This window comes from Monodon monoceros, unplaced genomic scaffold (genome assembly GCF_005190385.1).
Source record: "Monodon monoceros isolate NGI ecotype Baffin Bay Population unplaced genomic scaffold, NGI_Narwhal_1 Super_Scaffold_12, whole genome shotgun sequence".
Taxonomy (NCBI): Eukaryota; Metazoa; Chordata; class Mammalia; order Artiodactyla; family Monodontidae; genus Monodon; species Monodon monoceros.
The window spans coordinates 27,309,268-27,335,195 of record NW_021703768.1 but is presented as its reverse complement, the minus strand read 5'-3'; the positions used below and the strand labels follow the sequence as shown (position 1 = coordinate 27,335,195).

Here is a 25,928-nt window from a genome sequence, read left to right as displayed (position 1 = left end):
GTTGGAAGCTTTTCGTTATAAAGACATTACTGGAACAATTGGCAAAATCTGAATGGAATCTCTGGGTGAAGGGATATATGGGAATTCTCTGTATCATTCTTGCAATAACTCATTTGAGAAACAAAGCCAGAGCGGGAGCTATCAGTACACTGGGCTTAATTAGAAGAGGGCCAAACTGGAACTTCACCCCACTTTCCAAAACACACACAATTTTAGTTAAGTTCTGGCTTGGCTGGTAGGAGAAGCCCCTTGCATACAGCATTCTGTTACCAAGGTAGGTTTTAGGATCCAACTGTTGAGATTCAAGATAAGTGCTTTTTTTTTCTAGCAGAGTTTAGAAAAAGGAAGCGGCCTAAATCATTTCCATGCTAAAATAAGTTATCTAGCAGAAAGATATACTATTTAAACTCTATCAAGAGCCAAAGAGTGAAATAAGAGGAGTGCTTCACTTTAGGCAGAAACAGTAGGTCATTGTTAGTCCAGGACTAAATGGCTGTAAAAGGAGGTCTGAGAAGGTCTGAACTCTGTGATGAATTTACACAAAGTGAGTGGGGGAAGAGGGGAATGTCTGTGTAGCAAGATCTTTGACACAGATGGCCATAAGTCTTGAATAAAATGTTATATAGTAAATAATTTCACATAATTTTTTTAATGTTTCACACTTTTCAAACTCCTTTTCCATCCCGTACCGTAACTCCTTTGAACCATACAACAAAATTGGAAAGTCAGTGATTAACTGTATAAATTCCAGTACTATTTTCTTCTTGACTAGATTTTTAAGTCAATATGTTTCACTAAAATTCAAAGTGAAACAAAACAAGAGTTATAAGTAACCTTCCATGGATCTCTCTATCCCTGTGTAAATTTCCCTAAATAGAAATTTAAACAATGAGAGATCTCAATATTAACTAATAAGCAAAACTACTAATCAAGAAGGGAAAAATAGAGACTTTATACATTAATTTTAACACGGAATAATCAGACCACAAAGCACTCAAACAGGTAAAGTAAAAGAGGCCACGTACAGCTTAATATTTGCATTTTTTCATTTGGATCAAGTAGATGAAAAAAATGAGGCCACAGCACCCAGTCCCAGAGGTCCTCAGAAGATTTAACACTCAAAGGCTAATTCACATTCCAAAGCATTCACAAAGAAAGGTATCCTATTTGTTAATAAAACCCATTCAACAGATAACTTAGCGATTCATCTTTGGGTTTGTGAAACTGGGATGACACACAGGGCACATTTCTTGTTTTTATTTCAACATTTAAAATATTCACAGATGCAGTATATTCATTGACATCTCCATGGAAGATGTACCAAACAAAGCAGACAGGTATTCCACAATTACAGAATTACATATTTCTTACTATGTGAATGTTTACCCCTAGAGTTTATCTGGAAAAACACCACTTTAAAGAAAAAAAGCAAAAACTTTTGAGTGCTTCACTGGATTTTCCATAAAAAGTGAGTTGCAAAGAATTTAAGGAGAGATACCTAAATATTAGCACTTTTTTAAAATTTCAAACTTTTATAGTTCTAACATACCACCATCAGGAACATTTAAATAATTAATACTCAGTTCTTTCTCTTTTCCCCTCAATAGCCAAGCCAGAACGTACTTACTTTTCCTGTCTTTTTTCCTAAACACATTATGAAGAATAGGCTGACCATCACAGCATCTTGACTAGCTAATGAGGTAGGAATATTCTTCTTTCAAAAGAAGTTCTTAAGCATTTATGAAGCAAAATAAAAAAGAATAAAATTATGAGTTTTTCTTTAGTGGTTGTTCTTTAAACGCCAAGAGCATTAGAAATTGGTCAAATGCTGCTTGTACTTTAAAAAGACAAAGACAAAAATCCACTAGAAAGGCCCTGCTACTGCACAGATTCGTGGGCTGGCGTGAATTAAATTCATTTTGGCATTACCAGGCTAAGAAACCAGTGCCTGAAAATGTCACACTTTCTTCCTGGAAGAAATCTTACCAAGAAGGTAAAGTTTAAATAGAAAACAATATACCCTATCTTTTCTTTCCAGCACAAGTTATTTTAAAAAGTCTCTTCTTTTAACCCAGTTCTCATCCTTTTCTACACACACACAAGATTAATAATTTCTGTATATTACATATCCAGTAATGTACTGAAATGAATTAACCAAGAACATTACCAAAGTCTGCCAGAGAAACACTCCTTAGTTCAATGTTTGAATGACATAATACTAAACAGCTAGAAAATGCCTAGGTAACAGATTGCAGCACATCTCTGTATTAGCATATTGTTTCAAAATGCATACACCTTGTAATTTCACATAAACCTAGGAAATTTACCCATTACTCCCTCTTCAGCTACACCAAAATCAGAGTTCTGTGTTCTAACTACCCCTTCTGTACATACAATAAGGAATACTTTACAAATCTACCCAATTCAGTTAATATGTTCCCAAATAAGGGGAAAGTTTTCAAACAAGTATGATTTGTCTAAAATACGTATTCTGAACACTTTAATATCTATTATGTGATGAAGGCTAAAATACCAGAAAAGAGGATTTATTTCCCCAATTATGCACATATTAGGGTTACTGCTAAAAAAACACTTTTTAAAAATCTTAAAAATGTAAAAGAAACACTTAGAACAGCTGCCAGAAAAAAAACTGATAACTCTGTGGCCTGGCAGATGGTTTTGAAATCAAGCCCTTGACAACTCTGCTATAAAATGTTTTAGACATAGTAATCAAACTTGTTATAATAGTGCAACTCTCTGATATGGTAGGAACCATTTGAGATTAGCTACCAAATGTCAGCAAGAATTTTTTACATGTCTTTAAACCTTTCTTTCTACTATTCTATCTAGAACTGTCTCCTATCAATGTGATCAAGATATCATGTGTTATCATTTAGTGTGAAGAGAATTCCTTCCTCTTCACGGCCACCTTCTGTAATTTCAGTTATAGTTTCTTTACATTCTTCTCCTAAGGCACACCATGTCCTATTTATTGCTGCAAAGCCCCTGAAATCCGTGCCTCAACCTATGTCTGCTTCATCATTATGGTTCAATGAAAATCACTTCAGAGTGCCTGCTAAAACTTAGTAACATTAAGTCTAGAATGCCATTGTCCCATACATGAACTGCAAAAGAACCAAGTCTACTGAAGCAAAGGCTAAAAAACACACGTATGCGCTGTTTGTGCTCTTTCCCCTAAAAACTGACCACATTATCTACTATGACAGTTAAGCTCAGTGACATCTCTGGCTATATATAATCCATACTCAATGTCATAAAATAAAATGTTAGGCCAGTAAGCTTTCACAATTTTTATTAAATCCTAGTCTAATTTAACAATATCTGATTTTACAGACATCATCCCATGGTGAATATGTTTAATAAGTGAAAGCAAATCAGACATCTAAGTCATTATTTTCTGCAGACTAAGCAATAAGATAACAACTACACAGAACACTACAGGTAATGACATACATACATTTACTTGCTCGGAGTTTTCATACAAGCCATGTTGTTTATCAAACTATATCTCCTAATATTTAATACAGTAGAATTAGTGATTGTAGTTCTCATATAATATTTTACTTACAAGTACCTTATTAAGTAACATTTTGACAGTTTCAGACTTTCCAAATTAGCATAATATACTCAAGGAAAAGAGCAAAAAGCGAAACGAAAACTGAACATAACAAGTTATTAAAAGGAAAATGAAGTGAAGAAAAAAAGGGGAAAGTGAAATATCATTGGGGTGGGGGGAAAAGAAAAAAAATCAAACAAGTCCAGATATTTGACTAGAAGGAAACAGATTAACCATGAATTTCACAAACCAAAATTTTCTAAATTCAATGCGATGCTAATCCTTTTGAACGTAAAAGCTGAGTTGAAACTAAAAGGTCGATAAACTGTTACTTTTGGCCTTAAATAGTACCAACTTTTCTGATCAAAGAAGGCCACAACAGTTAAGGTTGAATTACTTGATTTTATTTTACACTAGGTGGTGGACACAAAAGCAATCCTCCTTAATAAAACTGACAATTAGCTTCACTCAGAACATTTTTAATAATGCGCATTTAAAAAGAAGTATTCATCTTACAAATTGTTCTGCAATCCAAATATACAATAGCTTGGAAAACAATGTTTAGAAAACAAAAGCCAATGTAAAAAGACAGATTAAAACAACTAAAACAGTACAGGCTTTACATTGCTCTGATTTTACAGTTTTCTTACTGCATCATCAATGTCAGAAATCTGTTCCTTCAGCTGGCTCCACTGCTCAGGATTTAAAGAAATACCTAAAAAAAAGTTTAAAAATCAAAAATTGAATATCTACTTAAGCTCTCTTGAGGATTTTCATACTTCCAACTAAAATACTGTTTTATCTAAATTGCCATTTTGAATGGCACAATAGTACATTAAGAATCAAATCCCTTACGTTTGTTAATTACGCATTCATCACAATTACCTTAGCAGGCAAATCTTATACCCAGTTTTACTTTCAACACTGCATCCTGCATAATGCCTATTATACCCAGTGAGCGCAAATGATGATTTGAAGATTTATGTCACAAGTGCTTGCAAACTAGCAGGCTATGTGGCCAGACCCAGATTCGGTATGTGACACCCCATTTCTACAACCAGTTGTTTCCAACATTTGCTCAAAATTTCCACAGGAACTCAGCATGAATGACTGTGCTGAGCTCTTCCAGAAGCACTCACTTCACTTTGGAAAAATCCCCGAGACACGATCCAAACAGGACTTCTTAGACTGTGCATACTGGTTAAGAGTGCACTCTGGGGCTTCCCTGGTGGCGCAGTGGTTGAGAGTCTGCCTGCCAATGCAGGGGACGCGGGTTCGAGCCCTTGTCTGGGAAGATCTCACATGCCGCGGAGCAACTGGGCCCGTGAGCCACAATTACCAAGCCTAGGCATCTGGAGCCTGTGCTCCGCAACAAGAGAGGCCGCGATAGTGAGAGGCCCGTGCACCGCGATGAAGAGTGGCCCCCGCTTGCCACAACTAGAGAAAACCCTCGCACAGAAAGGAAGACCCAACACAGCCATAAATAAATAAAGAAAGAAATTTAAATCATATGGGCTTCTAAGACCTCTGCTTAAAAAAAGAGTGCACTCTGGAGTCATGCTGCCAGGGTTCAAATCCCAGCCTCACTGTCACTAACTCTATGGTCTTTAAAAAATTAATTACCTCTAAACCTCAGTTTCCTCATCAGTAAAATGCTGCTTATAACTCAAAGGGTTGTTGTGAATAATTAAATTAGCTAATGTGAATAAAATCTCAGCCTATCACCAGACACATAAACATTTAAAACATTAGCTAATGACATGTTCCTACTTAAGACATAAAAATATGAACAGAAAGTACTTTGTGCTTTAAACTTACAATGTTCTAATGCCTGACCCTTATAAGCACAGAAATAAACTAGAATTGGAAGATTAATGAATTTCTCAGAAAACTGCTGGAAGGCCATGAAGTTGAGAGGAAAGAGGAGAATATATTAGGGCAATACTTAGGAAGGGCTAATCAAATCCTTTTAGTAAATGTTTGCAGGAAAAAAAGAAATCTGGCATTGGCTACACTGGGACAACTTCAATGATCAATCCAGAAGTAGCCTGAAGAAGAAAAGGGTACGAAAGCATATAAATGTTAAGTTTAATACAGTCAAAAATTACATGAAGCAAACAAGTGGTACTTTTCAAAATGACATGCAGGCAGAGTAGAAGAAAATAAGGAGGCATTTTTTTCATTAACTAAGGATCCATCTAAAGCAGCTAACCAGCCAAATATACGAATTTCTGTTGGTACACAAATGTTCTGTAGCTATTTGGTGAATGAATAAAGCATGCTTCTGTGATGATGACATGCTTGGGACTGGATGAAGCAAAAATGGAAGGAGGACAAAGACCCACTTAAAGGATACCACCCTAAAGAATATCTGTTTGGAGATGAACCAAAAGGAAACACTGTAAACCAGGATTTTCCATTCCTGATTTTACACCTTCCCAGTGCCCCCATTTTACTTCAGAATTGATGTAATCTTTTTAAAGGTATATTCAAGTAAATTAGCAGCCAACTGAAGTGATATTAGGGGTATTATTGGGGGGAGGGAGGGAGATATTTTAACAAGCTTTTATTTAAGACATTTCATCAAAATAAGTTAAGTGTCTTGTCCAAAAAGGCTACAGGGACTTCCCTGGTGGTCCAGTGGTTAAGACTCCGCACTTCCACTGTAGGGGGCACAGGTTCCATCCCTGGTCAGGGAACTAAGATTCTGCATGCCGCACAGTGTAGCCAAAAAAAAAACAAAGAAGGCTACAGAAGATAAAGAGAATCAACTCAAGGAGGATCTCCCATGCCCTATGCACCATCAACATTATTTCAATTTCAAATAAAGTCCAAACAATTTCAAGCTTAGATAATTTTAAATTTAGTCCCAACATTAGGACCAAATTCAGGAAATTAAATCTTACCTTTCCTTCCTGGTTTCATTTCACCTTCCGGATCCATCCAGTATTCTCTAATATCAATTAAGACTTTCCCTTTAAAGTCCCGAACACTGACATACCTCATTTTCCCAATCTGCAAAAGAAACAAAACATAAAATGGTGTTCAACAATGGCATCCATATTTATATTCACACTTGCTGCACACTCACTCTACTTTCAATCACAAAAATAATTACTATTCTCAATATCAAAACTACACCAAAGGAACTATCACTGTTAAAATCTTTCTAAAAAGATGAAAAAAGCCCATCTCACGTTTCCAATCACTTTTACGTTAAATTGGGACATACATAACAAAGTATTATTCAGCTTTAAAAAGGAAGGAAATTCTGTCACGTGCTATTTACAACAAGGATGAACCTTGAGGACATTATGCTACGTGAAATAAGCTCATCACAAAATGATACATACTGGATGATTCCAGTACTTAATATGAGGTACCTAGGGACTTCCCTGGTGGCCCAGTGGTCAAGAATCCACCTGCCAATGCAGGGGACATGGGTTTGATCCCTGGTCCAGGAAGATCCCACATGCCACGGAGCAACTAAGCCCTTGCGCCACAACTACTGAGCCCACACACTGCAACTACTGAAGCCCATGTGTTCTAGGGCCCACGTGCTGCAACTACTGAAGCCCGTGTGCCTAGATCCCGTGCTCTGCACCAAGAGAAGTCAACGCAGTGAGAAGCCCACGCACCGCAACAAAGAGTAGCCCCCGCTCGCCGCAACTAGAGAAAGCCCCCGCTCAGCAACAAAGGCCCAATGCAGCCAAAAAATAGATACATTTTTTTAAATTTCATATGCTTTAAAAAAAAAAATACGAGGTACCTAGAATAGTCAGATTAAGATAGAAAGTAGGATGGTGATTACCAGGGGCTGGGGGGAGATCGGGAGAAAAGGGGAGTTGTTATGTACAAGATGAAAATATTCTGGAGCTGTTTCACAATAAAGTGAACATACTTAACATTACTGTATGCTTAAAAATGGTTAAGATGATAAGTTTTATGTTAAGTGTTTTTTTTTTTACCATAAAGATCATTACAAAGCAAAATCTTGCACAAACCACAACCGTAGGAATCCATAGACTCAGCTAGCTACATTGCTTTAGCAACCATTCTGAATACAAGAATCCAAAGTTCCAGTCAACAGTAACATGAGATGGCTCTTCCTTTTAGACATTCATTTCAAATAACATCTTTAATACACTCCACTTACAGTCGCAAACTGAGAACTTAAAACTGTCCACAGAAAACTATTTTTCAAAAACCTTCTACTGCTGCTTAACACAAACTACAGATTGCACAGGGAAGGAAAAGGCTTACTCAACCAAGTGTCTATAAGCACTTTCCAGTATATCTGATCAAAACCTCTACCTCTACCTATCTGACTCACTTTAAACCTACTCTTCAATCTTCCTGACTTAAATACTAGCTGTGATCTTGTGCTTGAAACACATCATCATGTAAAAGTTGCTTTCCCTATAAACCTGGGTCCCTTAATGATTAAATAATCCCTTTTATTGGGATATCAAGTATTGCTATAGTAGAAGGACAGTTGTGCTGATACAAGTACACATTTACGGCTTCCATCTTGCCTATGTCCTCTCAGGTTGCTTTTTCTTGTCTCAGGTCTTGTTCATTTTCGTTCTCAAATTTCTCATCCCACTGGTGTGCCCCCTATTTGCTGGGTATGCCTCATGCTTTATGGAGAAAATACAGTCCATCAGGTATGGTTAAGTGCCTTCAAATCTCTCTTCTCAGTACTTACCCACATCTTCATCAATTCTTAAGTTCTTTACCTTTTGTATCCCATTTCTTGCGTATACAGCTGACCCCTGAACAACTGAGAGGTTAATTCAAGTATAATTTATACCTCGGCCCTCCACATCCAAGGATTAAACCAACCACAAACCATGCAGTATTTAGTACTGAAAAATATCTGTGTATAAGTGGACCCAGGCAGTTCAAACCTGCATTATTTGAGGGTCAACTGTACATTCTTTCCCTTTCTGTTGGTTTCTTATCTACCATTTCCAAACATGCTCATTCTCCTCTTTCTATAAGGCATTTTCCCTAATCTGCATTGTATAACTTTCCTCATGTTTCCTTCCTCCCTTTATTGCTAATCTTTGAAAGGCAAGAATTGCTGTTTCCATTGATTAAACTCCCAATGCCTATGCTAAAGTCACCAGTGATCTTACTGTCATTTTTAACGGCTTATTTTTTACAGTCCTTTGTGTCCCCTTGTGCCTGTCATACCGGGTTCCGAGCAAACTGTTTTAATGGATGAACTAAATAAATAAGACCAAAATAATTATCACAGTGAAACTCCCAATAGTGATTTATAACACTGATTTAATACCTAACAAATTTTTAAGTATCTTAGGCACCTATAGCACTGAACTGAATATTGTTTCATTTTGGTTTTTAAGGTAAGCCCATGTGACAGATGAATAGATAAAATTAAAATACACTGAAAACCTACTAGAGTAATACTGATTAGGTAAGTCAAGTAAGCATTCAGTGTGGGCTTGAGTAGTGCAAGAGACTTCGGGTGGTGGAATTTGACCTTGAAAAATGACAGGCCATTAATTAAGCAAAAGGGAGAAAAAAGTGATGAGGACATAGACCAAGGAAAGCAGAAAGATACAATACTGATGAGATTCAAAAGGCTGAATAGATGGAGCTATACTGAAAAGGACTTGAAAAGCCAAGAAGAGAATTCTGAAGCCTTTATAGGTCCCTGAACTATGGACAAAAAAGAAAAAAAACCAGAAGCAGAAAAACAGGGTTACAACTTTAAAATTTCACTAGAAAAAAAGTTAAAGATCAAGACTGAAAGCAACCTTTTTTTAAAAAACAGTGTAAGTATATGAACGGCATTTTATCAGTCTTAAAAGTAGTAATAACAAGTACTCAGTTATTTTATGTAAAAAGCATGGTACAATACAGTTAACACAACACATTGTTAGCTAGCTTCACTTCTACCCTCGATCCCTAGAAACTTCTAACAAGCTTCCTCACCCACAATTTCAATGAAGTGTGTATAAATGTTTGTTTGCTACAGATGAACTTAAAAAGAGGCATGTTCTTTCTCCCAAACGTGACTGACCATCCACATACTTAAAACTTTGTGAATTTACAATTTGAAGTCTCTAATCACTCTTCAAATAACTTGTATTTGACTATTATAAATAAGAAATTATACAAAGTAGGGAAAAGTTATAGGTCAATAAACTGACTCTCTTAAAATCTGGCAATAGTGATTCAGGGAACACCAGCAACGAAGAACTGTGGGGGTGAAAGGAGGGGAAGCCTGAGGACGCAGACCGATGCTGCTCTACCAACATCTGAATCCCTTATTGTAACCAAAAACTTACTGTGCGTTTTCTTTTGTATACTGCCCCTTAATATATTCAGTGTTCACTTTATTTTTTTTTAATTTTTTTCTCCAGTGTTCATTTTAGCATAAAAAGCTTTAACGTGAATTTTCAAATAAAGATGGGCCCTACAGAAAATGGCACCACGTTTATCCCATGACGTTTCATTCTCCCAGCCCAAAGCACCAAATCCACAGTATGCACATTCATTCCAGAGTTTAAGCAATAGAGGCACTAGAGGAAGAAGAAGAGTCAGAAGGATACTTTGCCCCTAACATCGGGAATAAAGCAAGGATGTCTGCTCTCACCACTTCTTTTCAATATTGTACTGGAAATACTAGCAATAAAGCAAGAAAAAGAATGAAAAGGATGATGTAAAAACAAAAATCGTCATCAACAGAGAAATCTAAGAAGTCCTAAAAAATACATATATAACATGTAAATATATAAAATATAGAATATACATGTATACTTACATATATCATGTAATATCGTACATATTGTTTAGCAATGAACAACTGGAAAATGAAGTTAAGAAACAACACATTTTAAAAAAGTGGTTCTGAAGAACCTAGGGGCAGGACAGGAATAAAGACGTAGACATAGAGAATGGACTTGAGGACACAGGGAGGGGGAAGGGTAAGCTGGGACGAAGTGAGAGAGTGTCATGGACTTATATATACTACCAAATGTAAAACAGATAGCTAGTGGAAAGCAGCTCAGTGCTCTGTAACCACCTAGAGGGGTGGGATTGGGAGGGTGGAAGGGAGGGAGACGCGAGGGGGAGGAGATATGGGGATATATGTATAGCTGGTTGACTTTATTATACAGCAGAAACTCACACACCATTGTAAAGCAACTATACTCCAATAAAGATGTTAAAAAAAATAAGTCAAAAAAAAAAGAAACAATACATTTGCGATAGAATCATAACACAAAATACTTAGGAATAAATTTAGCAAAAGACATACCAGAAGAATCACAAAACAGAGAAATCAAAAAAGATCTAAATAAATGGACAGAGATACCATATTCATGAACAGGAACTTCAATATTGTCAAGTTCCGACTCTTCCCAAATTGATCTTCAGATTTACCCAATCCCAATCAAAATCCCAGTAGACTTTTTGATAAAAATTGACAAGCTGATTATAAAATGTGTATGAAAATACAAAATACATAGAATAGCAAAAATAATTCTGAAAGTGAAGAACAGTGTTAAAGGGCTTACACTACCTGATTTCAAGACTCACCATAAAATCATAATTAAGAAAGTGTGGTACTAAAGACAGACATAGAGATCAATGGACTACAACAGAGTTTAGAAATAGATAAATATTTTGTATATTTACTGATTTTCTTTAAAGATCCAAGGTGATTCAACAGGAAAAGAATAGTCTTTTGAACAAATGGTACTGGAATAACTCGATTATCTGTACAGGGGTGAAAAATGAGTCTCAACCTCTATCTCACATTATACACAGAAAAAACTAATTCTACATGGATTAGAGACCTAAACATGAAAGTTAAAACTATAAAAAGTGTAGCAAAAAAAACACTGGCAAAATTTTTGTTTTTGGCATTGGGGTAGAGAACTGTATCTTAAACAGGAAACAAAAAGCATTAACCAAAAAAGCGAAAAATTGATGAAAATGGACATTTTCAAAATCAAAGCTTTTTAAAGATACTTAAATAAAAAAAGTAAACCACAGACTCAGAAAATATTCACAATACTTGTATCTGACAAAGGACTTGTATTTAAAATATTTTTTTAAATCCCTCAAATTCAATAAATCAAATGACCTTTTAATAGGCAAAAGATCTGAACAGAATCTTCAAACAAAAATATCAGACATTAGGGAAATAAAAAGTAAAACTACACATCCATTAATTAAAGTGGATAAAATTTTTAAGACTGGTAATACCCAGTGACGATGTGCAGCAATTGGAATCTCATACACTGCTGGTGGGTCTGTAAAATGGTACAGCTACTTTGGAAAAGTCTGACAGCTTCTTAAAGTTAAACATACACTTGGCCTATGACCCAGCAAGTACATCTGGTGTTTACCCAAAAGGCGAAAATGTCCACAAAAAGACTTGTACAAGAATATTCACAGCAGCTTTATTCCTAATATCCCCAAACTAGAAACAACCCAAATGTCCACCCAAAATGAATGGATAAACGAACTGTAGTACAATCATACAATGGAATACCAATCAGCAATAAAAAAGAACAAACCACTGATACTTGAAACAAGGAATGATCTCAAAACATTATGGTGAGCAAAGGATGCCAGACACAAAACAATACAGACTGTATGATTCCATTTATATGAGGCTCTAGAACAGGCAAAATAAATCTCTAGGGACAGAAATTACATCAGTGCTTACCTGGGGAAAGGGAATGGACTATAAAGGGAGGTCTGGAGGGAACTTTCCAAGGTGATGGAAATGGCCTCACTACAAAAGCATGTACGTTTAGAGAAAGACAAATATCATATGATACTGCTTATATGTGGAATCTAAAAAAATGGTACGAATGAACATATTTACGAAACAGAAATAGAGTCACAGATGTAGAAAACAAACTTATGGTTACCAAGTGGGGGGAAGGGAGGAAAGGGATAAATTGGGAGACTGGGATTGAGATATACACACTACTATATATAAAATAGATAACTAATAAGACCCTACTGTATAGCACAGGGAACTCTACTCAGTACTCTGTAATGACCTATAGGGGAACAGAATCTACTTGGGCTGGCCAAAAAGTTCGTTTGGGTTTTTCTGTAAGCTGTTAGGAAAACCCCGAAAGAACTTTTTGGCCAACCCAATAAAAAGAGTGGATATATGTATATGTACAACTGATCCACTTTGCTGTACAGCAGAAACTAACACAACACTGTAAATCAACCATATTCCAATAAAAATTAAAACAAAAATAAAATTTTAAAAAGCATGTACGTTTTTTACAGCTCACCAAATTATGCTTTAAATGTGTGCATTTTATTGTATATGGATTATATCTCAATAAAGTTTATTTTTAAAAAAAGAAAAGAACTTGCCCAATAGTCACCTCTTCCTTGAGGAGAAATAAAGCTGACAAATTCTTACCAAAAAAAAAAAAAACCAAAAAAACTACCACAGAAAAATGAGGAGGTAGTAGTATAAATATAATTAAAAGTAGAAAGAATAAAGATCACTGCACTTACATGTCATAGGAGAAAACAACGACACAACAGAATGCATGTATTTTCACACACACATAATCTGGAGATTAACAAGAGAAAAATAATATGTACGTCATACAGAAGAGTGATTCTTCAATTTTTTTGATTTCCTGTCCCCTTTGGGGTACTGATGGTTATAAATAATCCCTTCAATACAAAAAAATCCAAAAAAAATTAATTTCATGGACTCCCAAAATAAACCCCCAGGTTAAGAACACCTGACTCAGTAATAACATAATTTAAAAGTAACAGGCTTATCCTTAAAATCATCAAATCAACTAAAGCAGTATTACTGATCCTTTGTGCTGAATTTTGAAGACGAATAGGGATCCCTCTGAAGAAGAATAGGGATCAAAGTCCCCCGCCTCAATCATTCTGACCTTTTAAGACACAGGTACTAAGTAATTACAAGAGTTCTCCAATCCACATCACGTAAGTCATCTCAGGTAAATTATATCCCTTCAGAACCAAATTCTCAAAATTCAGAGCTGAAGAAACCAAACAAAAGCAAGCATCTAGTAGTATCGCCTCTCTACTCAGGAATCTGCCCAAATCATTCCACAGCTTAAAAGATTAGCATAGTGACTTTCCTTGGGCACAATTCTCTTCAAATATTACATTTAGAGAGCCGCTTATGTTTGATGCACATTGCTTTACCAAAATTTAAGATCATTTCCTCCAGTTCTATTCTCAAGAGATGGGTATTTAGGTTAAAGAAAAAAAAAAAAAATAACCCTGTCTTATGGCTGCTAAGCAATACTCAAACAACTTTAATTTAGATTTTAGACTTGTCTTTGGTAAAGTATACCTGATAACCCAGGTCCTTAAAGATACTAGCAATGTCTAAAAAAGTTCCACTCTGGGAGCTGTCTTCAAGGCATTTTCTTGGTAAATGAAAAATATAGGAAATATATATCTCTATTTTTTTAATTAAATAAATATTTTTAAAAACTTTACAGAACACAATGAGCATAACTGATTTTCCTTCCAAAAACCCCATCCTTCACCTGTCTTTCCTAAATTATCAAACCATTATTACTAATAAAAATGAAATCCTCATTTTAAATTACATAACCAATGTATTCACTAGGTCCGTGAAAAGTCACTCTGAAAATCAGGCCTATATGATCCTCCTAAAGGCACTTTCAAAAGGGTGAGGAGTCTAACAGCCTTTGAGGCTTGGGAACCTCCCAAATGAGGGCTTAAGAACTGAACTCACTTCTTTTGGTGAGATAACCTCCCTATAAAAAAAGAACTGGTTTCCCAAAACTGCTCTAATAGAATAAAATCTCTAAATGTGGGCCCTAGTTTCTTTATCTGTACAATCAGGAGTAAGGGAGACAAGATGAAATCCATTAATAGACCACAGATGCTCTATTATCCAAGTACAAGCAGGCATACAGTGAACAGAATTGATCAGAGAAAAGCCCAAGATAACTGCCAAGCAAATACTTGAAAGTTTTTACCTTTAGTACAAACATTAAGTTGAAATATTCCAAAGCAGTCCTTCATTCTATATAGGAGGAAAGTCTATGAAAGGAAGGGATACTTTCTTGCAGATTTTACATTTCATTCTGCCCCTTAAAATAGCTTCCCACTGCACTTAGAATAAAACTAAAACTCCTAAAACTGGTCTCCCAACAGGAAAGCCCTGAAAGATCTGGCCTTCACCTTCCTCATCAACTAGACCTCCTACCTACACTCTCAGCCAACTTTCTAGGCTCCAGGCACAAGGGCTTCATAATTCCTGCACAATCCAAGCTCTTTAGCACTTCAAGGCATCTGCACATTCTCTGTCAAATTAATCTAATCTGCTCCTAGTTCCTCTAAAATATTCAGAAGACTAAAACCCATAAAAATCCATCTGCATTTTTGTCACTTTTTTTACATAGTTTTTAATTAAAAAATGTATGTATTTAAGATTTATAACGATTCAATGTACATATTCCGAGTGAAAGACTACTACACTCAAGCTAACATATCATCTCCTCATCCTTACCATTTTTTGTATGATCAGTGCGCCTGAAAATCTACTTAGTACATCTCCAATGTTCAATACAGTATTAAGCATAGCTAGCATGTGTCTATTTCTTTATCTAGAGCTATAACAAGACAAAATTGAGTAAAACTTCTATTTTCCCATTCTCACATTAATCCTGGTACTGTCTTTCAAGGACATCAGTAAGCTTTAAAAAACAAAAAAATTAGTGCACACACACACAAGCCTTACTTTCTAGTCAAGTAAATGTTTGCAGTTTCATTTTGTCCAACCTTCTGACTTCGACTAATACTAATGTCTCCTTGAAACGCTTGTTTATGCTCCCACAAAGCACTTATTTTTTTCTTGCTCCCATTACTGTACTCTTCCTATCTTCCTTCACCTTCTCTAACCTATATCCTTTTTTCCTTCCATCCTGAATATCACAAGGCATGTCCTCAGTCACCTCCTCTTCTCCCTCTGGTTTATACTTACTTCAGTGGAAGGTTTCAGTCAACCATACTAATGACCCACATGAACAGTTCCCAACTAAGCCTTCTAGGTTCTAAAGCAGAGACACTTTATCACACTTACAATCAGATCCAAAAGGCCAAACTTAACCACCTCTGCCATTAAAACTAACTTATTTTCCTCTTATCTATCAATGAAACCTTCATCTCTATTACTCTCAAATTTAAAACCAGTCTTCATTGATTGCTTCATTCCTCTAGTCCATTCTTCCTCACCAGCGATCTTAATCATCACTATTTCATCTTCTGGGAAAACCACCTAAGCTTACCACCTCACATAATTTATCCCCACTGCCTCTCCCATAAATCCTTCTTGTACCATGATGCCAATAACAAGTCTCCCTAAAACAAGATAAGAAACCCAAGGAAAGAAGCTATGCCAGTCCTGAGTAATTTCAAAGCCCTCTAATGAACTTCCCTCACTTTACCTCACTACTCAACCTTAATCCCCACAACAAATAAACTGAGGGCCCATTTTAGTAAACCCATTCACCCTTTCTGTTATCAAGCCAAAACTGGGCAGGTCATACTGCTGTTTCCCCTCCGGTAACATCCTATCCATACTTCACAGCCCAATACTAGACCTATCTCCTCCAAGCTGCTCTCTAAACGTGCAGTTCTCAATCTTTTTTTGCATTTCTCTAACTTTTAAATTCCCATTGTTTTAAATACAGCAAAACTACAGAATTCTAGATTTTAACAATCATCTAGCATCATATAAATTGCTTTCATTTCTACTAACTTGTTCTTATATTTCAAGGAATATCCTTAGTCAAGAGAATTGTAACATACATAAAAGATTATTATGCATTATCAGATTAAGGTACTTTTAACATTCTTTAGATCAAGCCAGGTAATAATTCCTCTGGAACTAAGGAAATAACCCACTTTACCTGAAACATGTTATCATCTCTGCTGCTGCTGCTCTGCTTAGAAGATGACAGGGCTCTTGAAGTTTCACCAGTCTTTTGCTTTTTTACAGGTTTTTCTGGAGCAACTTGCTTTTTCCTCTTTAACTTGAAAGAAAAACAAGAATATGGTTAAAATCTGCATAAGAACAAAACACATCTCAGGTTCAAAAGATTCCATTACTTTTCAAGACTTAAAGGATCAAAACACTCCATTTATTAATAAAAAAAAATCATAAATATATACACAAGCAAGTTTCACTTGACAACAAACTATGAAACTAACCTAGCACTGCTATCTAGTGCAGTGTTTTCAAACTGCTCTCAGAAACCCAAAAGATACTTCAGGCATTAGAGTGGTACTCACCAGAGAAAGTTATTTTATAGACTGGGATCCCTCATAAAATTTCTTTGGGAGAGAAAAAAGATGGAGGTATGGGGGCTGCTGCTTTTGAATAAACTTAAACTTTTGGAAACCACTCTAGTAAATTAGTCAGTTACTTATTTTTACAAAGAAAATGTACTAATTAGGAAGAATACAACCAACTTATGATTATTTATGCCTGCCTATTCCAAAAAGGACTTAAATTGTCTTAGCAAGTTTATGAGTAGGCAAAGCTAAGAAAGGTATTTTGTACTGGGCACCAGAGGTCAACAACTCATCACAAAAAAATCACTTAAGGTAAACAGTAATGTGTTACACTAGCATTCAAAATCAAAACAATGTTTTAAAAGCAGCATTACTCTAAAAGTTTTTCATATAGCTTCATTCTCAAAATGAGCTAACAGGGACGTCTCTGCTGGCGCAGCGGATAAGACTCCGCGCTCCCAATGCAGGGGGCCTGGGTTTCATCCCTGGTCAGGGAACCAGATCCCGCATGCATGCTGCAACTAAGAAGCCCTGGAACCACAACTAAGGAGCCCACCTGCCACAACTAACTAAGACCCGGTGCAACCAAATTAATTAATTAATTTTATTTATTTAAAAAATGAGCCAACAGTCCATAAAATCCAGTAGAGTTCCCAATCCAAACAGTAGAGGGCAGTCATGTTCCTTAGTGGAAGGTATATAAACTATTAATGTTTTACCAAATTATGTGATGCTAGGTAAAATACTGATATAATGTATGTATTTATGTACACAAACTGAAAGACTGGATTCATTTAACATAAGTCCTTACAGGATTAACAGTATTATTTGGGATAAATAGCAAAAATTACCTCAGCTCAATAAGCAGAAAGCAATTATTCTTTTTATCAGGGTCTATATAGTCCTTGTGGAATGGCACATACCTGGCACATAAAAGCTCAATAAAAAACTTGTTAAATCAATGTATTCAAATGCTATACTATGTGCAAGTTTAAAAACTAAGAGACATTCCCTTCTTGAATATAGCCATGCATGCTCTTTGAAGTTTTTTTTCAACCTTCCAGGTGATATTATACTATGTACTTTCCTATAAAAGTCCATCTCCTCCAAGACTCTCATATAAGCTCTCTTGTCTTTTAACTAACACTGCTAACTGAGCTCAGAGACACAACTATGTAAGGTTTTAGGAGATAAAGGACAATTCTGCGTGGAAGAAGCCCTGACTACAGTGTGAGATGCTCAGTTAAGCAGAATGCACAGTTAAGCTTATAGCACAATTATCACCTAATGCAGAAAAAGCCTCTTCTATCAAAATGGGTACTTTCATGTTAGCTTTGCTGGGTGCTGATTTAATTAAAAGGAGGGGACCAGAGTCAAGTAACATTCTAATTTAAAATGTACCAAGCCAAATTTTATGTAATCCTTGAAGGCTAGATAAACAACAAGGCTGAGAAGCCTGTCAAACTGACATCTGCTTTCAAGGAGTTCAGAGAATTTGGCTCAACAACTACACAGAATACCTACAGATTAGAAAGATTACTAAATAATGGCAAATAGCGGCTTTGGCCTAAATCTAGTGCTATTCCCCTAGGAAGCCTTACGAGTCCTAAAAAGCCACAACAGGAAGCTTGTTAATGTCAGAAGACTTGCTCAAGTCTGACGTCGGGGCTTGGCCTGTGCGTGTACAACAAGCACCCTAAGCACTTTAGTCAAGTGGTTCAGGGGCCATCTGCACTTTCAGAAACATCCATCCAGGCTCTCATTTTAAGATTCTGATATGCTGTGCAGTCCTTCAGAACTGGATGTGGGCAATACTGCTGAATTAAGTATCACAAAAATCACATGGTGTATATCACCTTTTTGTCAACTTCACTGTCAGAATCACTGCCAGAAGAGCTTGAAGAAACAAGTTCCTTTGACTTCGGCATTCTGAAAGAAAAATACATTATGTAAATAATTCATAATTTGCTCTACTACCTTCAAATTAACTCTCCCCCAATCAAAGGTTCAAGAAGTTCCACAGTTCTTTCTACCATTTTTGGTACTGGAGTTGTTACACTGAGCACAGAAGTTATGCTCTTAATCTATGCTCTTCCAAGTTGAAAATAACATGCAAAGTGAAGAGTTCTGAACCCAGCAAGAACTAAATGTCATACACATCTCATACTCCTACACCTCTCTCTTTCTCAAAGTCAATGGGGTTTTTTATACTTCATTTTAGCAGGGTTAGATGTTTATGTTTAGGGTAAACTGCAAAAAGGCAGCTGACAGCAATCCCTGTTAAAACCAAGAAGAAATATGAATTAATTCTCAGTACTGCTTTATACTTGCCACTGAGGAGACTTATGTACAATTATTCACTGCCGGAACTGATATCAACTTACACACAGCATGGTGAACAACTGTACTATACAGATGTCGATATTTAATTAATTTTACCATTATAATCCTATTTTTCATATTTTGTATATGTTCTTAATTTTTTTGGCTTTTTGACCATGCCAATCAAAGGAGCAAGTACTGAATCAAAGTTATACATAATTCACAGTTCATTTACATTTTACACTGATTTTCTACTCTGGAATACAACTAAAATTTGAAGAATCTGCTTATGGGAGGGGCAAAACCTTTCCTCCAACTCCTACTATGACCCTAGTTCCCCAGGTCCCCCCAGACAGAGGTACATAGGCCAGTACCTTGCTTTCCCTGTGGATGTTTACAGAGTGCCTGAGGGCAAGGCAGAGTCTTGTGCTTCTATGTTTCCCAAAATTCAAGGACTTTCACGCTGTACCTCTTTTCAAAGCACTTATAATACCAAGTGGTAAAATGCTTATTTTCAAAACAAGTATCTTTTGCTCTCTCCACCTCCATCTCAGAAGAGACTTGAGTCCTATTAACTTCTGTATGCCCTAAAGGATCCAATATACACAACATACACTATAATGTTTGCTGAAAAAAAGACTTCAAAAAACCCATAAATAATGCAGATCTCGACTAAACTTGCCATTAGCAAGGGCACTGAATGCATCCCGAAACAGGAAGTCAAGGTAAAAGAAATGGGCCATCCCTAGCCTAGCCACTAAATTCAAAAAGCTCAAACCATGCCCAAGCCAGCCATGTTGATTTTATCTGGCACTTTCTTGATGCCAAGAGTAGTAAATTCAGAGGGGAGCAAGCAACATTTATAGCCACGTTTTATACATTAATCCTGTTACTGCTCCGCTTTCCAACCTTATCTCCAAAATCAATTTAGTTGTTTTTCATGCTAGCTAATAATGCCAAGAAGCATTTTTTTTTTTAAAGGTAATCCAACTGAACGTACCCTGTTTTTCACTTTGAAACGGTCAGGCATAACTATACCATCTGTTCATGAAAGGTTCCTGGGGGCCTAAGATCATTTCAAAGAACCACCTCCTGTTTAACCCAAATAAGTCCATCCGACACGAAAACAAGGTAACGGTAACTAAAGCCAGCTTGTTTGAACTTGTAACAAAATATATTTTCACTTTTACTTAATGAGCCTTTACCGTTCAAGGGGAAAAAAGCGGGGGGGAAGCAGGCTCGCAATTCTGGCGAGGTGCTACTAACAGCGCTGGTGTGGAATATATATACAAAACACAACTTAAAAATCTCCGATCTCTGATGAAGGCATGGGGAAGGAGGGATTAGAAAACAAGAGGTGAAAATAAACTAGGACTAAAAGGCACGCGAATTCGGTACAACACGAGGGTGATAAGCAACAAAACGGAGGAAGGGGGCCGCGCGACGCCAGGCAGCCGCCAGAACCCCGGGGCTGACAACGCCTTGGGCGGTGGGAGACAGGTCTGTCGGAGGGGGCGTGGGAGGCGGCGAAATGCGGAGGAGACGGCGTGGGAGAGGAGGGACTTGCACCAAGCGCCATTTTCTTCCCTCGAAGAGCTCACTGCCCCCCAGCAAAGCAGCCGTTCACTCCCCCAGCGCCAATCGCCCCCGCCGCACCGCCTGCCTTCCTCCGACCGGGTCCCCGCTCCTGGGGGCAGGGATGAGGACCCCGGAGAGACCTTGGGTAGACGCAGGCCCCGCACGCGCCCCCGCCCGGGCCGCCACTGCATTGTCCCGGGGGCGCCCCGGCCCCCTTCCCGCGGCTCCTCGCCCCCGCCCGGCGCCGCCTCCCCCGCCGCCCCTGGGCCGTTCCCGGGGGCCAGCTTCGGGGGCCGAGAGGCCTGAAGCGCGTGGGGCGCGGGGTCGGGGATGAGGAGGGGTCCGGGAAGGCCGAGGAAGCACGGGGGAGATCAGGCAGCGCCGCCATTTCTCGCGGCCGTCGTCGATGAGAGGGACCGGGGCTGCAGGCGCGCAGCGGCCAGGCTGGCAAGGTGAGGGCCGACCGAGGGCGGTTTCGAGGGGGTGGGGGCGGGGTCCGCGCACTCACGCTCCGCTCCGATAGCCGAACTGCCTCCAGCTCGCCCGCTCGCTACTGACAGAGAAACGGAAGTGACGGCAGCAAAGAGACGCCTGCCCCGCCCCGCTGAGACCACGCGCACGTGATGGGGCGTGGCCTCCCCGCCGAAACCAACACCGAGACCCTTTCCAGGGCCTTAAAGGGACCGCCCCTCATCCTGAACCGATGCCACGAAAGTGAGATGCAGCGAAGATCGGATTTGACTTGTGGGTGAGTGAGGGAACGAATAAAACATGAATGACAAGCACCGAGCTTTGCACTTGCTCCATAAATGTTTCTTGTAATAAAGTGAAATGTCTGAAAAAGATCGACACTTCTGGCCCATTTTCCGAGAAAGGATCCTTGCCCGCCACCCCCTACTCTGGTATTTGACCCTGGCTAACAAAATCCGAAGGAAGGAAGCCAAAGTCATAACGTTTAATGCCAGAAAGTGCGAAGAAGAGTCTTTGTAGAAGTCCTTGGCCACACACCCACACACATTCCTAAACTGAAGTCCTGGGAAATTCCCTGGCGGTCCAGTGGTTAAGACTCGGCACTTTCTCTGCCAGGGCTGGGTTCAATCCCTGGTCAGGGAACAAAGATCCGGAAAGCCGCTGGGCAAAAAAAAAAAAAAAAAAAAAGGTGCCTAAACTGAAGCCCTGGAGGTGTAAGGTAGTTCACAGAAGGCAAGAGAAATCCATACTACAAGCAGGAATATGGTTAATAGAGTCTTTGAATCTATATTTAATGAATGCGGACTATAGCCAAGAATATATATTCAACACACATTTATCAGGCACTCACTATGTTCCAGGTACTGCAGTGAGGCACTTTACATATAATTATCCTAACAAGCACTTTCCAACGTAGGAATGATTATTCTCTCCATTTTCTAGATGAAGAAACCAAGGGTCAAAAAGTTTAAATAAGCTCTGCTCTAGGTTATACAGGGAGTGAATCATGATTCAAACCCTGCACTGCCTGGGTCACACTGCTGCAGACTGAGGCAGATTGCAAATACTCTAGGCCACTTCTATTCATTCAGTGTCAGGTTAGATGACCACTTTTTAAAAATGAAACACTTGCTGTTTAATTCCTTTTATACAACATTCCCAAAAAAGGCAAAAATAATCCATGGGGATCTAGGTCAGGTTACCCTTGGGGGATATCACTTGGAGTGAGTATGACAGAACCTGTGGGGATGCTGAATAAATCTTGGTCTGGGTGGTGGTTAGGCATGTACGGATGTAAAAATTTCACTTAGTATTCGTGCATTTTACATTATACAAGATACACTTCAATGAGAAAGATGAAAGAGTCAAAAATAAAAATATGAAAATTAGACTGTAAAAAGATGAAACTCACTCAGGAACCACTGTTCCAGCATGGTAGCTTGCCAGCCTGGAGTTTACACACCCAAATGCAGTTAAGGAAGCACCTTCAATGACTATGACCAGCTGACCTAAGTTCCCTTGGACTTTGTAGGGGGTGTCTGATTGGATGAGCTCATGCAGTGGGGTAACTAGAAGATCAGCAGGTGGCCTGGGCCCTGGTAGCCATGGATATGGTTCTCTCTCGAAATCTGGATGCTGGATGAGAAAAGACAGAGTTCAGGGCACTGGTTGGAGTCATGTGACTCACAACCTCCTCTCCCTGTCTTCCAAGAAAGAGCTACAACTCTCTTTACTCAAGTGTAGGAAACTGCCCAAAGGTCCTTCCCCAGTTTATTCACTCATTTCATAAACAATGTATTCAGCACCTACTCTGTGCCAGTGCCGTTCTAAGTGCTGGGAATTCAGGAATTAACAAGACTGACAGGGTCACTGTAAACTCATGGAGCAGACAATAAGCAAGTAAAGAATTAAATAGAGTTGGTAATTTCAGATAAGTGCTATAAGAAATAAAAGAAAAACAGGATGATGCAGTAAAGAGTATTGGGATGAGGTTAATTGAGATCTGAAAGGGATGAAGTGGGAGTATTCGGGCAGAGACCCTAATGAAAAGAGCAGCCAGGGTAAAATTTGGGTGCTGGGGGTTCCAAGCAGAGAAAGCAGCAGCTGTGCAAAGACCCCAGGGTTAAGGTGAGTCTAAAGAACGGAAAATTCTCTTGATGTAGAACTCCACTGGAGACCATGGGCTGTACAGAGGTGGAGCCCACACAGCAACTCCCTAGGCTCAGTGCCAGGGCTGCCCAGGCCCCAGGAAGCGCTGGCTCTGCAGAGTTACAGGAGCCCAGTTCTGGCCTTTCTCCAAGATCCAAGACAGCGCCTCCTCACCTATCACTACCTGTTCCTCCTCACCTATTACTACTACTAATTAGCACCGAGGAATCCCGCAGCTTCCCTCTAGCTGGATCTGTGCTCAGAAGAATAGATCTATGTCAGCCGAGAATTTGTTTTTTGAGGTATACATGAAATAGTGCAAGACTCCGTATAATTGTCAACTGAAAGCTACAACCCTAAATGCTATCAAATGCTTCACAGAGAGCTGGACCTCTGAATTGGAATAGACTGAGGATGCTCTGAAGAGAACAGCCTTAAGCTTGACCTAGGGAGATGAGAGAGAACATTTGGAGTGGGAAAAGAGGAAAACTCTGAGCTAGGTATGACCACAAAATGAGTAAGGCACATTGAGAGGCTATGAGCAGTCAATTCTGTCAGTGTAAAGTTCGCATAGAGGAAGAGTAGGAGATTCATCTGGAAAAGTGGGGTGAAGCCAGATGGCGAAGGGCCCTAAATGAAGTCCAAGGAGTTTGGATTTTATCCCATGTGAAAAAGAAGACAGTGAGTGTTGAATGTCTTGGGTGATATAAAGGTTGCAGGCAGCCCCAAAATATGCCACTTTGGACCATCGATTATTTTGAATTAAAATTACTTAAGAAACAGCAGATATAAGAAGGACATTCAGGGACTTCCCTGGTGGCACAGTGGTTAGGAATCCACCTGCCAATGCAGGGGACACGGGTTCGAGCCCCGGTCCGGGAAGATGCCACATGCCGCGGAGCGGCTGGGCCCGTGAGCCATGGCCGCTGAGCCTGTGCGTCCGGAGCCTGTGCTCCGCAACGGGAGAGGCCGCAACAGTGAGAGGCCCGCGTACCGCAAAAAAAAAAAAAAAAAAAAAGAAAGGCAAAGAAAGATCTGTTCTTCTAAACTTAAACCACTAGGTCCAAGTAAATCTGCTTTGAAACCCATTGGCCTGAATGCAGAGAGGAGCGAGGCAACCTTCCTTCTTTGTCACTGATTACTGCACAGCTGTAGAATTGCGTGGGCCCAAGGCGGCCACCGAAAATAAATTCCTAAGCCCCAGTGTGCAACAAGAGAGGAGTCCATACCCAGGAGAGAGAGGAGGCCGTGGACCCCAGCAGGACAACACTTGGTCAAAACAGTGTTCAGTGGTGACCACCACGCCCTGGATCAATCTCACTCCCAGCAGTGGGAGATACAAGAAGAGCCTTCTCATGGCCACTATAGCAGTAAATGTATGTAGTGCAGAAGCCCAAAATATGAAGAGAAACAGCAGGTAGAGGGATGGTTAGGGATTTGGCAAAGTAGAAGCAGAATCCTGAGAAGCTCAGAATACAAACACGAGATGCCGTGGAAGTCTGGGAGGTGCAGGGGATGTGAGTGAATAAAGAGGTGAACAACTGAGTCTACATATGGAGCAATTAGATCCGTGGTGCCTATCCACCCCACCCTCATAGGAGAAAGGGAGTTGTATCTTTTCTGGAGAAGTCAGAGAGGGGATGGTATGCGTGAAGAGATAGAGGGGCAAACAGACTTGCAGGAGACTGAGTCGAAGTCTGAATATTAATGTGAAAACATCCCTCCCCAGACTCTTTCCCCTTCTAGAGCTATTTGACTTTTAAAAGAATAAATGCAGACAAAAATACAAATTAATTCCTTAAAAAACATATTTTGCGAAACGCTGAATCATAATGAAATAAAGTAACCATAAGCAGATGTAAACTATTATATATAGGATGGATAAACAGCAAGGTTCGGGCTTCCCTGGTGGCGCAGTGGTTGAGAGTCCGCCTGCCGATGCAGGGGACGCGGGTTCGTGGCCCAGTCCAGGAAGATCCCACATGCCGCGGAGCGTCTGGGCCCGTGAGTCATGGCCGCTGAGCCTGCGCGTCCGGAGCCTGTGCTCCGCAATGGGAGAGGCCACAACAGTGAGAGGCCCTCATACCGCAAAAAAAAGAAAAAAAAAAAAAACAGCAAGGTTCTACTGTATAGCACAGGGAACTATATTCAATATCCTGTGATAAACCATAATGGAAAAGCATATGAAAAAAAAGAATGTCTATATGTGTATAACTGAGTCATTTGCTGCTGTAGAGCAGAGACTGGCCCAATGTCGTAAATCAACTATACTTCAATTTAAAAAATGAAGGAAAGAAAGAAAGAAATAGGGAAGAAAAAGGCCGTGAAAATAAACATTGAGCTGGTCTGCTGGCTCGGGCCCCTGCACACCTTCACCCCTCTCTCACACACGCACCTACCTAAAGAAATTGTAGGAGAGGCAAAAGTTTACCTCCACCCTCTTAGGATCTTCACTGGGCCTGAGAATTAAATAAAGATAAATAAACTGGAGGGAAGC

At 39.0% G+C, this 25,928-nt stretch overlaps 1 protein-coding gene across 2 annotated transcripts; it reads right to left on the bottom strand.

Moving 5' to 3' along the window:
• Positions 1-1,241: 1,241 nt before the first annotated feature.
• Positions 1,242-21,398, bottom strand: SUB1 (SUB1 regulator of transcription). Of its 2 annotated transcripts, none has more exons than XM_029217743.1 (5): positions 21,321-21,398; positions 18,769-18,841; positions 16,528-16,650; positions 6,484-6,592; positions 1,242-4,292 (listed from the first exon to the last, which is right to left on the bottom strand). In XM_029217743.1, the coding sequence occupies exons 2-5, from the start codon at positions 18,838-18,840 to the stop codon at positions 4,213-4,215; spliced, it is 384 nt and encodes a 127-aa protein (XP_029073576.1). In that variant the 5' UTR covers position 18,841; positions 21,321-21,398; the 3' UTR covers positions 1,242-4,212. The 2 variants fall into 2 exon arrangements, with proteins under 2 accessions (XP_029073576.1, XP_029073577.1); XM_029217744.1 differs by lacking the exon at positions 21,321-21,398 and adding an exon at positions 19,609-19,764 and having other exon boundaries at positions 3,297-4,292.
• Positions 21,399-25,928: the final 4,530 nt, after the last annotated feature.